Here is a 12,860-nt window from a genome sequence, read left to right as displayed (position 1 = left end):
TTCTGACACAAGGAGCAAAGGACCAATAGGAAGGAAAAAGGACTTCAACCAATCAGCTGGATACGAGAATTGGACGTGCAGGCGGGCATCTGCATTACGCCAGAGTCAGCGGTAGAAGGCGTGGCAGAGTTGTTCGTTTGGTGCTTGTACTTATACATACATATTCATTAACCATTTCCCGAATCAAAAAATTCCGCCCAAGGCAATAAAACAAAACAAACTTAAAAACATTTTTCTCTAAAAACCAGGACAAATATATGTAAAAGGTGGGATTGTCAATTAAAGTGGACAAAGACTGTTAGCATGCCAGTTTTTTCCATTTAAAATGGAACGCTTAGAAGCCAAAAATGAATTACATAATGGTGAAATTAAGTAGGAAGCAAGGCAATATACGATTATTGCTATTTTTTGTGATTTTTTAAATTTGATTGCCTGTACAGCATCCCAACTTCTTAAAACTTATGCTCTCTATTATTAAAAAAAATAAGATGATACCTATTTATTGGACTATCTTTAATACATTTTTAAACTAGTTTTGGAAGGCAATGCCATATATTACCTATAAAGTGGATAATGCAACCATACTGTTTCCCCCATTCTTGGACATCCAATTGCAATATTGTTTCCTTTTGATATTTACATTTGCCAGAGTTCTCTTATAAGAACATAAGAAGTTGCCTCCGCTGAGGCAGACCAGAGGTCCAACTCGCCCAGCGGTCCGCTCCCGCGGCGGCCCATCAGGCCTATTGCCTGAGCAGTGGTCCCTGACTATTTCTATAACTACCTCTTGCTCCTATCCCTATAACCTACTTCTACTCCTCTCTGTACCCCTCAATCCCTTTGTCCTCTAGGAACCTATCCAAACCTTCTTTGAAGCCTTGTAACGTGCTCCTGCCTATCACAGCCTCCGGAAGCGTGTTCCATGTATCCACCACCCTCTGGATAAAAATGAACTTCCTAGCGTTTGTTCTAAACCCCTTTCAGTTTCTCCGAGTGTCCCCTTGTACTTGTGGTTCTCCATAATTTGAAAAATCTGTCCCTGTCTACTTTTTCTATGCCCTTCAGGATCTTGAAGGTTTCTATCATGTCTCCTCTAAGTCTCCGCTTCTCCAGGGAGAACAGCCTCAACTTTTTCAGTCTGTCAGTATATGAGAGGTTTTCCATACCCTTTACTAGCTTAGTTGCTCTTCTCTGTACTCCCTCAAGTACTGCCATGTCCTTCTTGAGGTGCGGCGACCAGTACTGGACACAGTACTCCAGATGCGGGCGCATCATTGCACGATACAGTGGCAGGATGACTTCCTTCGTCCTGGTTGTGATACCCTTCTTAATGATATCCAACATTTTGTTTGCTTTCCTTGAGGCTGCGGCGCACTGCGCCGACGCCTTCAATGTTGTGTCCACCATCACTCCCAGGTCTCTTTCTAGTTTACTTACCCCTAGCGGTGATCCCCCCATTTTGTAAGTGAACATCGGGTTCTTTTTCCCTACATGCATGACCTTGCATTTCCCTATGTTGAAGCTCATTTGCCACTTTTTGGCCCACTCTTTCAGTGTCGTCAAATCCTTTTGGAGATCTTCGCAGTTTTCCGTGGTTTTAACCCTGCTGTATAGTTTGGTGTCATCCGCAAATTTAATGACCTCATATTTTGTTCCTGCCTCCAGGTCGTTAATAAATATATTGAACAGGAGTGGTCCCAGTACCGACCCCTGCGGAACTCCGCTCGTGACCCATTGCCAGTCTGAGTAATGGCCCTTTACTCCAATCCTCTGTTTCCTGTCTGCCAGCCAGTTTTTGATCCATCGGTGGACCTCCCCTTGCACCACGTGGTTCCATAGCTTCTTAAGCAGTCTTTCGTGTGGTACCTTGTCGAAGGCTTTTTGAAAGTCAAGGTAAATGATGTCTATGGATTCCCCTTTATCCACCTGGCTGTTTACTCCCTCAAAGAAGTACAATAAGTTTGTGAGGCATGACCTACCCTTGCAGAAGCCATGCTGACTTGACTTAAGCTGCCCATTGTTTTCGATGTGCTCACAGATGCTGTCCTTAATCAGTGCTTCCATCATCTTTCCCGGGACCGAGGTCAAGCTCACCGGCCTGTAGTTTCCTGGGTCACCCCTTGAACCCTTCTTGAAGATGGGCGTGACATTTGCTATTTTCCAGTCCTCCGGAACCTCTCCAGTTTTTAAGGATAGGTTGCATATTTGTCGAAGTGGCTCTGCTATTTCATTCCTTAGTTCCTTGAGTACCCTTGGGTGAATGCCGTCCGGACCTGGCGATTTGTCGCTCTTTAGCCTGTCTATTTGCCTGAGGACATCCACTCGGCTCACTTCTAGTTGGACCAGTTTATCATCCTGATCTCCATTTACGATTTCTTCGGGTTCCGGAATGTTGGTTGTGTCCTCCCTCGTGAAGACTAATGTGAAGAACTCATTTAACTTGTCAGCTATCTCTTTTTCCTCTTTTACTACTCCCTTTCTGTCTCCATCATCCAAGGGTCCCACTTCCTCCCTTGCTGGTTGCTTCCCCTTAACGTACCTGAAGAATGATTTGAAGTTTGTTGCCTCCCCCGCCAGTCTCTCTTCATATTCTCTTTTTGCTTTCCTTACCACTCGGTGACACTCCCTCTGGTTTTCTTTATGCTCCTTTTGGTTGTCCTTTGTTTGGTCCTTTTTCCATTTATTGAACGATGCTTTCTTGTCACTTATCGCCATTTTCACTGCATTTGTTATCCACACTGGGTTTTTTGCTCTATTTTTTTTGCACCCTTTCCTGAACTTAGGGACACATAGGTTCTGTGCTTCGTTCACCGTGCCCTTGAGTAGGGTCCAGGCTTTTTCTACGGACTTTATCTTCCTTGCGTTGCCGTTGAGTTTCTTTCCCACCATTTTCCTCATGGCATCATAATTTCCTTTTTTGAAGTTGAGTGCTGTCGTTGTGGTTCTTTTCACTTTTGGTGATCCAATTTCTAGCCTGCACTGGATCGGGTTGTGATCGCTGTTTCCTAGTGGGGCTAGTACCACCACCTCTTTTGTGGGTCCCCCTAGCCCGTTGAAGATTAGATCAAGAGTGGCATCTCCCCGTGTTGGTTCCTTGACCAACTGTTCCATGAAACAGTCCCTCGTGGCCTCCAGGAATTTGGTCTCCCTCGTGCAGTTTGAGTACCCGATACTCCAGTCTATCCCAGGGTAGTTGAAATCCCCCATCACCACCACACTTCCGCTGTTGCATACCATGAGGTAGCTGAATATAAGATACATTCTCCACTTTCCACAGCTGTTGTTTTTTTTTCTTTTTATAGATGAATGAATTATAAATGGCTATGGTCTGTACATATTTGATATACAAGGTTGGAAGTGCTGATGATTGGTACTAATGCTCAAATTTCAAACTTCAGCAGATTCAATCCTCTTTTGCATCAATCTGTTCATAACTGAGAGTTAACATTATTTAAATACCAAAATGTAAAATGTGTATGTCCTGATAGCAATCATTACTGCTTCTTGCCAGCTCCTCCATGTCCTTCCTCTTTTCATAAACTCTGACAATAGATAAAAGACCTTAAGGTCCATCCAAGCTGTCCTTGAGACGTAGGACTTATAAAAAGATGCTTTGAGTTTTCAAGAGAAAGTGACCCATAAATAAAGGGGTTGATTGATTGTCTGAAAATAAAAAGATCCTGGCTACATCTAATGTGTGGAATGAATTCCCAAAGGAGAGGGTAGAAGCAAAAATTAACAGATTAACAAAGAATGAAGGATTAGGGATCAATTTTGTCTGATATAGCCCCTATCAAATAGTATTTAAGCAGTTTACAATTCTTGTAAAGGATGTAAAAAGACTTGAAGCAGTCCAGAGGAAAGCAACAAAAATGGTATGGGGCTTGCTCCAAAAGATGTGTGAGAAGAGACTGGAAGATATAAATATGTATGTCCTAGCAGAGGTGCAAAATTACTCATTCCAGGAGGGAGACTTTTTGGCTGATCTCAGATTTCTGCCAACATCATCCTGGTGCATTATGGGACCTGCAGCGCTGATTTCAAGGGACAGAAATATCATGGACTACAAATACTATATTGCTAAGTTTAAAACCAGGACTGGCCAAAACATCTTTCTCCTAGAATGGGTAAATGGGCAGATTTGCCCTAGAGAGGAGGGACATGGGAGATGTGATATAGACATTCAAGGGTGCTAATATAGAAATAAATCATTTCCAAAGACATGAATTGAGGTCTTAGGAATAATGTCAGTAAATTATTTTTCACAAAGAAGGTGGTTGATGCTTGGAATGCCCTTCCAAAGGAGGTGGTGGTGGAGACACAAATGGTGACAGAATTCAAAAAGGAGTAGATTGAACACAGAGGATCTCTAATTAGAAAAATGAATGGTATAAAAAAACAAAACTTAAATGTCTGCATGTGTGTTGACATGTTGAGTGCTGCTTCAATGGTGACTCCAGCTGTGAAAAACTAAGGCCAGTATGTAATTTGTTCATCTATTATTCCAAACTGATAACATTGAATCCATTACTCAAGATGGTGCGTCCGCATCTTGAGTACTGCGTCCAATACTGGTCGCCGTACCTTAAGAAGGATATGGCGTTACTCGAAAGAGTTCAGAGGAGAGCAACACGTCTGATTAAAGGGATGGAAAACCTTTCATACGCTGAGAGATTGGAGAAGCTGGGTCTCTTTTCCCTGGAGAAGAGGAGACTTAGAGGGGATATGATAGAGACTTACAAGATCATGAAGGGCATAGAGAGATAGAGAGGGACAAATTCTTCAAACTTTCAAATAATAAAAGAACAAAAGGGCATTCAGAAAAGTTGAAAGGGGACAGATTCAAAATGAATGCTAGGAAGTTCTTCTTTACCCAACATGTGGTGGACACCTGGAATGCGCTTCCAGAGGATGTAATAGGGCAGAGTATGGTACTAGGGTTTAAGAAAGGATTGGACAATTTCCTGCTGGAAAAGGGGATAGAAGAGGCCAATGTGGAGCTGAATGGTGGTGGTAGGGTGAGTGTGAGATTAAGTGGGAGTGTGTGGGCAGTGTGAAAATGATTGTGGGGAATAAATGTTGGGGATAGATAGAGGATTACTGCACAGGTCCTGGACCTGTTGGGCCGCCGCGTGAGTGGGCTGCTGGGCACGATGGACCCCAGGTCTGACCCAGCGGAGGCATTGCTTATGTTCTTATGTTCTTATTTTTTTCATAAATATTTTATTAAATTTATTAAAAATTTCATACTGTCACATAATGAATTCAATTTAAAATTTGGAAATTATAAAATGGTTAAAACCAGGACTTGAATAACTATTGTTTATGAGAAGATCCTTAGCTGTAAGTAGAGAATGACACAGGGACAAAGTTTATCCCCATCCCCACAGGCAGTGGTATAGTAAGGGAGGTTGGGGTGTGTAGACCATCCCGGGTGTCGTGTCAGTAGTTGCGCAGGCTCCTCTCTGCCCCGCCACACCATGCCATGCTCATGCCCCATCCCACACCTCTGTAGATCTTCGCTAGTGCGAGCAATTTCTGCCTGCTGCTCATGCCAGCTCGGTTCCCCTCTGAATCACTTCTGGGTCACAGGGCCAGGAAGTGACGTCAGTGGGAAATCCAGCGCTGGCAAGAGGAGCATGCTGCAGAAGCCACTTGCACTGGCGAAGATTTAGAGGTACAGGGGAAGGGAGAGCACGAGTGTGGAGTGGAAAGGAACAGGGGCATAGAGAGGAGGGAGCAGGGGGTGCCACAGTCCCAGGCGCCTCCTACCCTACCCCACAGACTCTATCCCCATCCCCTCAGGCTCTGTCCTCATCGCTGCCCTGTCCCCGTGGGCTCCGTCTTCATCCCCGCCCCATCACTACAAGCTCTGTCCCTGCAGACTCTTTTCTCATTTGCACAGGCCTCAAACACTTATGATTTTATATTCAAATCTTTTTATTAACATATAAAAAGGGACAATATTCTTTACAACTGTTTACAAATCACAAATAGAGCCTTCGATTTTGATCTGGTTTTGGTACAACCTGTGTTTTTACATCTTCTGGGAAGGTAATTGAATTTTCTTTCAGACATGGGTGTAGAAGAGAACTTAAACTGTGTAGTGGAGAAACAGGAAAATAAATGTCTATTAAATGTTGTAAATGTTCCTTGATGCTAGCAAGGATGGATGACTCTGTTACAGTAACAGTAAGATGCTTCGGCAGCTGGGCACATGATAGAATGATGTTGCAGATGGTAGGAGTCTGATCAGAAGACAAGACTCTTGTTGCAATGCCACATCAAAGGCAGACAAGACAAATTATGTCATTTAACAGTAGTTCATTTAAATCCAAAAGCATCTTCTGCAGTTTTTTTTTTGTTGTTGTTTTTATCATTGAATTCAGTTGCCACTTGTCTAAGATATGTTAAGTTTCTACATACTAATGCTAGTTTCAGGTTTTTAGATAATGACACAGGGACAAAGTTTGTCCCTGTCCCATAGGCTCTGCCCCCATCTCTGCCCTGCTGTTAACCGCAGGCCATCCCTGTGTTATTCTCTAGTTGTGGGAGGTGTTGAGGTTATGTGGGAGTGAGGGTAAAGCCTGAGATAAGCATAGAGAATCCTTAACCCGGGGGGGGGGGGGTGTTGAGTGAGGAGGTAAAGCTTAGGATAAGTACAGAAAATTCTTAACTGTGGAGTGTAAGAGGTAGAACCTGGGTTAAGCATAGAAGATCCTTAACTTTAAGGGGCGGGGTGGTGTAAAATCTGGGATAAGCACAGAGGATCCTTGGTAGTAGGGGTGTGGGGAAAGCCTAGGATAAGAACATAGGATTTTTAGCTACCTCCCCCCCCCCATACACATTCGTAAACCTCTCAGTGCTAACCCTGTGATTCTCAGAGGCAGCCTCCCAAACACTAACAGACGAGTTTTACTTCCAGTGCTTTAAATGAAAACAAAACCCAGACTGGCTCAATCTGGGCTCCTCTTTTCTTCTTCTTTTTTTTTTTTTTTAATCCATATTGTAACCCTACCATTCAATGCGAACTAACACACCAGAGAACCCTAAAGTGTTACCTCATCCTCTCTCACCTCTCCATTGATAAACCAGAGACCCCAGAGGAGAGGGTTGGCTGCAGTGGTTAGAGCTACAGCCTCAGCACCCTGAGGTTGTGGATTCAAACCCCGTGCTGCTCCCTTTGACCCTGGGCAAGTCACTTAATACTCCACTGCCCCAGGTACATTAGATAGACTGTGAGCCCACCAGGACAGACAGGGAAAATGCTTGAAGCACCTGTTTGTAAACTGCTTTGAGTGAGGTGGTATAACTGCAAAAGGCAGTATACAAGTCCCAATCCTTCCCCTCAGTGCTAAACTTTAGAGTCTGATATTCTTATACATTCTCAGTTTCAAGAGATCTCTCTCTCTTTCAGCCCTTCTGTGTGTTCCCTTAGGGTACAGCTGGCAGACTTGCTATTTAATAAGTGAACAGGAGAGGATCAGATTTCAGGAGTCATGAATATTCAGTAGCACCTTCTGTACTTAGGAGTGGCTAAAATTCAGGTTAACCTTGGGAGACTCCGGCAGCGAGGTGCACCTGTTCCTTGCACACCTGAGACTGGCCGGCTCCTCTCCTGCTGCTGTGGCAGGACCCCAAGGAGCCTTCATCCTCTCAGCCATTAACAGCTGTGCGTTAACAAGGATCGCTGGCTCCCTGGGGCTTTACTGCTTCTCAGGTATGTCTTCCTCTGCCACTCAGGGGAAACGGGGCAGCGGGGATTGCCCCAGGGCTTTTTCTCAGGCATTTTCCTTAATCTTTACTTAATTAATGGAGACAACAAAGTTCATTTTCAGAGACTTAAGAGAACTTCAGCTACTGGTGCTCTGATCAGGTACCAGCCAGTGACACACTTTCTAAAAATCTACTGGGTCGGCTAAAGTATGACTAATGGGCAAAGCATATGTCAACTGAAGGTTTCATATTGTTCCTGTCCTACTCCTCCCTTGTGCATGCAGGAATAGACTCAGGTCACAATTTTTCTGTACTTCTCCTTAGGCAGAGCAAGGTCTGTAATCCTTGCACCCTCACCCAAAGCCAGAATGAGGGGTGGGCAACAGGGGCAGCTGCCAAGGTGCAAATCCATGTGGGGCAGCAGCAGATGAAAAAAACAGGAAGAATGCTGCTTTCCTCCTGTCATTCAGTTCATGGCTGGAGAGGGGAGAGAGAAAGAGGACTGAGGGGGCAGTGGAGGAAAGGAATGGGAGTCAGTATAGATATTTCCTCATCCATAAAACTGTCTCAATTATAGTCCTGTATCTACTATTTCTTGAGAGATTAGTTCTCTTCACTATTCTCCTACATTTTATGAGGCTTGAGAGGGCAATGATCCTTGCAAACCCCTATGTTCACAGCAGGATGGTAAGTCAATAACTGCTGTTCACTGTGCCACCCTAAGGTAAGAAGTCAGTGGCCTTGCACACTTCATGGGCTGTTGTGGGTGAGAAATAAGTGGCACCTGCACAACCACTGGGTCACCCAGGTCATGCAAAGGGGAGAGGCGGGAGACATACCTGTTAAGTAATTTCTGTTCTCTTGCACAATATTTCAGTTTGGGTTAATAACATTCTATATCTGAGAGCTGTCACTGTATCTCATCCCTGGTCCCTGAAAGATCTGAATTCTGCTAAGTATTGTCAAAATGACTTTTCAGAGCTGCTGTCAATGTTTAACCAGCTTCTGCTGAGTTATGAAATGCCCAAAGCCTAGGAAACCGACATTAGATCAATGTACTTTATTGTCAAAATGACTGTGAGCTGTAATTTACCAGGAAGAGAGAAAAACTCCCTCTCACAGCGCCCAACGTTTATTCCCCACAATCGCTTTCACACTGCCCACACACTCCCACTTAATCTCACACTCACCCTACCACCACCATTCAGCTCCACATTGGCCTCCACTAACCCACACTCATCCTGTTTGCACTTTCCCCATCACCCACACCCACTCTCACACAGTTCCACACTAATCCCACCACCCACATTCACTCCACAACCGACATACTCCCACTTAATTCTACACTTACCCCCATCGCCCATACACACTCCTCTTCATTCCCCATGCCCTCCATTCACCCCCCTCCCCCATATCACTCCCCATTCCTCCATGCTTCTCTCACTCTCCACACGGTTCCCACTCTATTTATTTAATTATATATATTTTATGTTTCAATATTTTTAAATCATAGTAAGGTAGATAACCTCAGTTAGGAAAATTAACGATTAAATGCACTATTGCATTTTCAGCTTAACAAAAAGCTATTCAGTTTAACATTTTTAAATATTACATTTCTCTCCTCTATCTCACCTTTAATTTTTCATTATACTGTATTTTTATTCAGCCTTTAAAAAAAACAAACAGGACCCAAAGCATATCACAAAAACAAGGTTTTTCTTTAGGCAACTAAGAAACCCAGAAACTCTCATCTCAACTCCTGCACTCACATACACCCCTCCCACCCCAAGCTCATACGTTCTCCCACTTTCCCACTTTCCTCCTGCAATGGAAGCTGCTGGCGGTGGTGTTTGCTTAGAACATGCCTGACGAGGGCAAAGAGCAGTTTGGTTTCTCCAGACTGAGTTGCTTATCAGTGAAACCAATGAAATGGCAGGACTCTCGGAGTTTGTTACTCATATAAAATGAATCCATAATATGATTAAAGTTACAGTGTAGAAATTAGACATTTGGATTTCCTACAGTATTTGCGCAATTTGGAATATTAGAGAGTGCTGTAGGGCAGGAGTAAGTTACATTGGCAGAGCTGAGTGAGCCTGTGTGGGTGTTTATTTTAGGAAAGTATGTCAGTCTTCTGTATATCAGTGGGGCCAAATGTTTTTTGTTTTTTTTCCATGTCTTTAAGACACTTGGGCACTCTCATAAAACTGCCTATTTGATTCCTAGCTTAGGTCTTTTACTCTCCAGGTTGGCTGAAATGGGGGATATTGTGGAGGTAATATTCATATCACTTGGGAGGAAGGGTATCAGGGTCATCGTGCAATGGTGGCTGGAACAAGAAGATAGACAAAAAAAGTGGGATTGGACAATGGACTCCCAATGGAGAGCCAGAGGAGTAGGTAAAAATCAATGGTTTAATATGTAAAATCCTCAAAAGTTCAAATCCGGCATGGCACCATGTTTCGGCATTGCAAACGCCTGCTTCACGGGTCACATACACTCTGGGTAAGAGCCCATGCACCACAAAAACATCAATATAAGCAGGTGCTTAGTCGTACTTGTAAGTATCACAAGCAGAAGTTGAATGATGAACAATTTTCAAGGTTCTGGAAGGAGCCTGCAATGATTGAACTAAAGTAACCTGGGAGGAGATATAAGATAGGAGAAAAATCCCCCGATATTTGGCCTTGGAGCCAACTGAGGTGGAAGAAAAAGAAGCAGTTGTAAATTGATGGATTAAAAAAAATTCAGCTGTGTAGGGAATGATCCTGAGAACAATCTCTCATCATGTTAATAAAATGCTTGAGTGAATATGGGATGGAGGAGGGAACTTTGTGGATCTGACTGGGGATGGTGGGAATTGGTGGTGGTGGTGATGACATAATACAAGTCTGTACTTGCGATCTATATTTTCTGATGTTTGCAGCTGTATTTTGCAATATTTGAATAAAGAGATTAAAGTTAAATGTGTGAACACAGATTTTATTGTACTATAGTGCAATTGCTGAGTGGCTGGAGTCTCTCTCTCTCTCTCTTTCTTTCTTACAATGTGGCAGAATGAATCTGCAAGGGAGGCAAGAACTCCCTCACAGCCCAGTGAGCTACATCTGGTGACCCTGCCACTGTCTCTGACACCATCTCTGTTTGTAATTGTCCCTAGGTATCATTGTCTTGCTGCCCATCACTATTTTTCTCTATCCCTCTCTTTTTGTCATTCATCATTTTGGGACCTCTTGTTCAGGGTTTACATGTTTAAGGAGAGGGGACCTTTTTTTATGCTGGTGCTCTTCTGTTCGCAGGGCTGGCCTGGTGCTTTCCTGATTTTTTTGGTCACCTGTCATGGCAGATAACAACTACAGCTGGTGGAAACTGACCTTCTTGCGCAAAAAGAAGTCCACCCCCAAGGTGCAGTACGAGATCCCTGCGGACTATTCCAGCAACGAGAAGGCACAGGAAGTGGTGTCAGGACATCAGAGTAGTTCCACTGAGAGTGAATTTAACGCCCGACTAGAGAAAATTGTTGACAAAAGCACCAAAGGGAGACATGTGAAAGTATCCAACTCAGGTCGCTTCAAGGAAAAAAAGAAAGTGCGAGCAACACTGGCAGAAAACCCCAACTTGTACACGGACAGCGCAGGTGACCAGTGAGCAGCTTAAAGCCATATTCAGGACAGAGGAAATCATCAGAGAGAGCTGCATGTGCCCCGGTGAGACCTGCCAGAGGTAGCATCTCTCATCCCAGGGAGACCTGCCAGAGGCAGCGGCTCCTGTCCAAGGAAACCCCACCAGAGGCAGCAGCTTACATATCACTTCTGATAGGCAATGAAGTAACCTAGAACCTCAGTAATGAACCAAGAATTCAGTTTGCTCACTTTAACTTGCCAATTAATTAGAAATAAAACAAGAACATTTTATCTTATTGAAAAAATACAGTAATCAGATGCATCAGCAGTTCCAACACTGATTTCTCTTATCCCACAAGAATGAGCGAGAAAGAGCAAGTTCTAGCAGTTTACAGATACTCTCAAACATGGAAAGTACCTCTTATTTACAGAGGAGACATGTCTGACAGCGGAGAACCCTGGGGACATGAGGTTTGAAAACACAGGCCCTAGGGAAAAGAGTCATGGTTATGCAGATAGGGGAAAATCCTCGGTGCATAAGAAGGCCTGACAATAGGCAGCCTGGAGATTGTGGGAGGGACAGAAAATTCTTTACCCTAGAGACATGGAAATATCCTGAGAGCAGAAGGCCTTGAGAATAAGTAGGGACAGAAGCAAACTCCAGACTAGGGACACTGGAAACAAGAGGCGGCCCATAGCTAGGCCTCTTGCTTTAATTAGAGGATGGCACCTCTGTAGTGAGATAAAGCAGTATCTCCATGGGACAGGGGATCAATTGCACTATAGTTGGTGACTGCCTGACATTCTAAGGACGTGATTTAGTAAGCTTTTTCTCCATAGACACATGGGGGGAAAAAAAGCTTTGCTATATCAGGCCCACGTTCAGTCTTCCATTTGGGGAGCTGTTGATTTTGGTGCAATATTTGCTGGGGGTTTCTGGCCCCTCTCTTTAGCATGGGTTAGAGAAATATGCTTGCTCAAGGTCTAAGAAATGTACTCAGCAATCAAAATGAAGTTCTTTCTAATGAAGCAATATTTTTAAAGCTTGTAAATTATCTTTGTTAATAAACAGAAGTGAAAATGTACTGTTTCTGTGATATGCTTCAGGGATAATCTGGAGATGATAAGAGAACCAGGCTGTGTGTATGTCAGAGGGGAGATGCTGGGGACAATGGTGATACCAGCTGAGAGCTGTCTACATGGGGAGGGGGAGATAACAAGGGCACTGGTGATGCCAGCTGAGATCTGCTTGCACGGGGAGGAGAAGATGCTGGGCACAGTAGTGGACGGGGAAACACAGGGGACAATGGTGGAGCTGGATGAGATCTACCTGCATGCGGAGGGGGAGATGCAAGGATTAACTAGGGACTCAATTGTGCTCTCTCTGCATAGAGAAGGGATGATTGGGTCATATCTCTGGAGACAGTATGTATGCTATCAGTTGTGCTCTCTGTGGGGAATGGGAACAGAACCAAGGAAGAAGAGTCAGGCTGTAGAAGACTGGCTGAGAAGCTTGGATGG

At 44.0% G+C, this 12,860-nt stretch overlaps 1 protein-coding gene across 1 annotated transcript; it reads left to right on the top strand.

Moving 5' to 3' along the window:
- The first annotated feature begins 7,564 nt into the window (after positions 1 to 7,564).
- Positions 7,565 to 12,424, top strand: PRR15L (proline rich 15 like). Its single transcript, XM_033918747.1, has 2 exons — positions 7,565 to 7,720; positions 11,016 to 12,424. Exon 2 carries the CDS (start codon positions 11,056 to 11,058, stop codon positions 11,362 to 11,364), a length of 309 nt encoding a protein of 102 aa, XP_033774638.1. The 5' UTR covers positions 7,565 to 7,720; positions 11,016 to 11,055; the 3' UTR covers positions 11,365 to 12,424.
- The last annotated feature ends 436 nt before the right edge of the window (positions 12,425 to 12,860 follow it).

The sequence above is a fragment of the Geotrypetes seraphini genome, chromosome 13 (assembly GCF_902459505.1).
Source record: "Geotrypetes seraphini chromosome 13, aGeoSer1.1, whole genome shotgun sequence".
NCBI lineage: Eukaryota > Metazoa > Chordata > Amphibia > Gymnophiona > Dermophiidae > Geotrypetes > Geotrypetes seraphini.
This window is presented reverse-complemented; position numbering and strand designations above follow the sequence as displayed.

Coding starts and splice junctions, on each gene's coding strand:
- PRR15L (XM_033918747.1), top strand. CDS start 11,056: ATGGCAGATAACAACTACAGCTGGTGGAAACTGACCTTCTTGCGCAAA.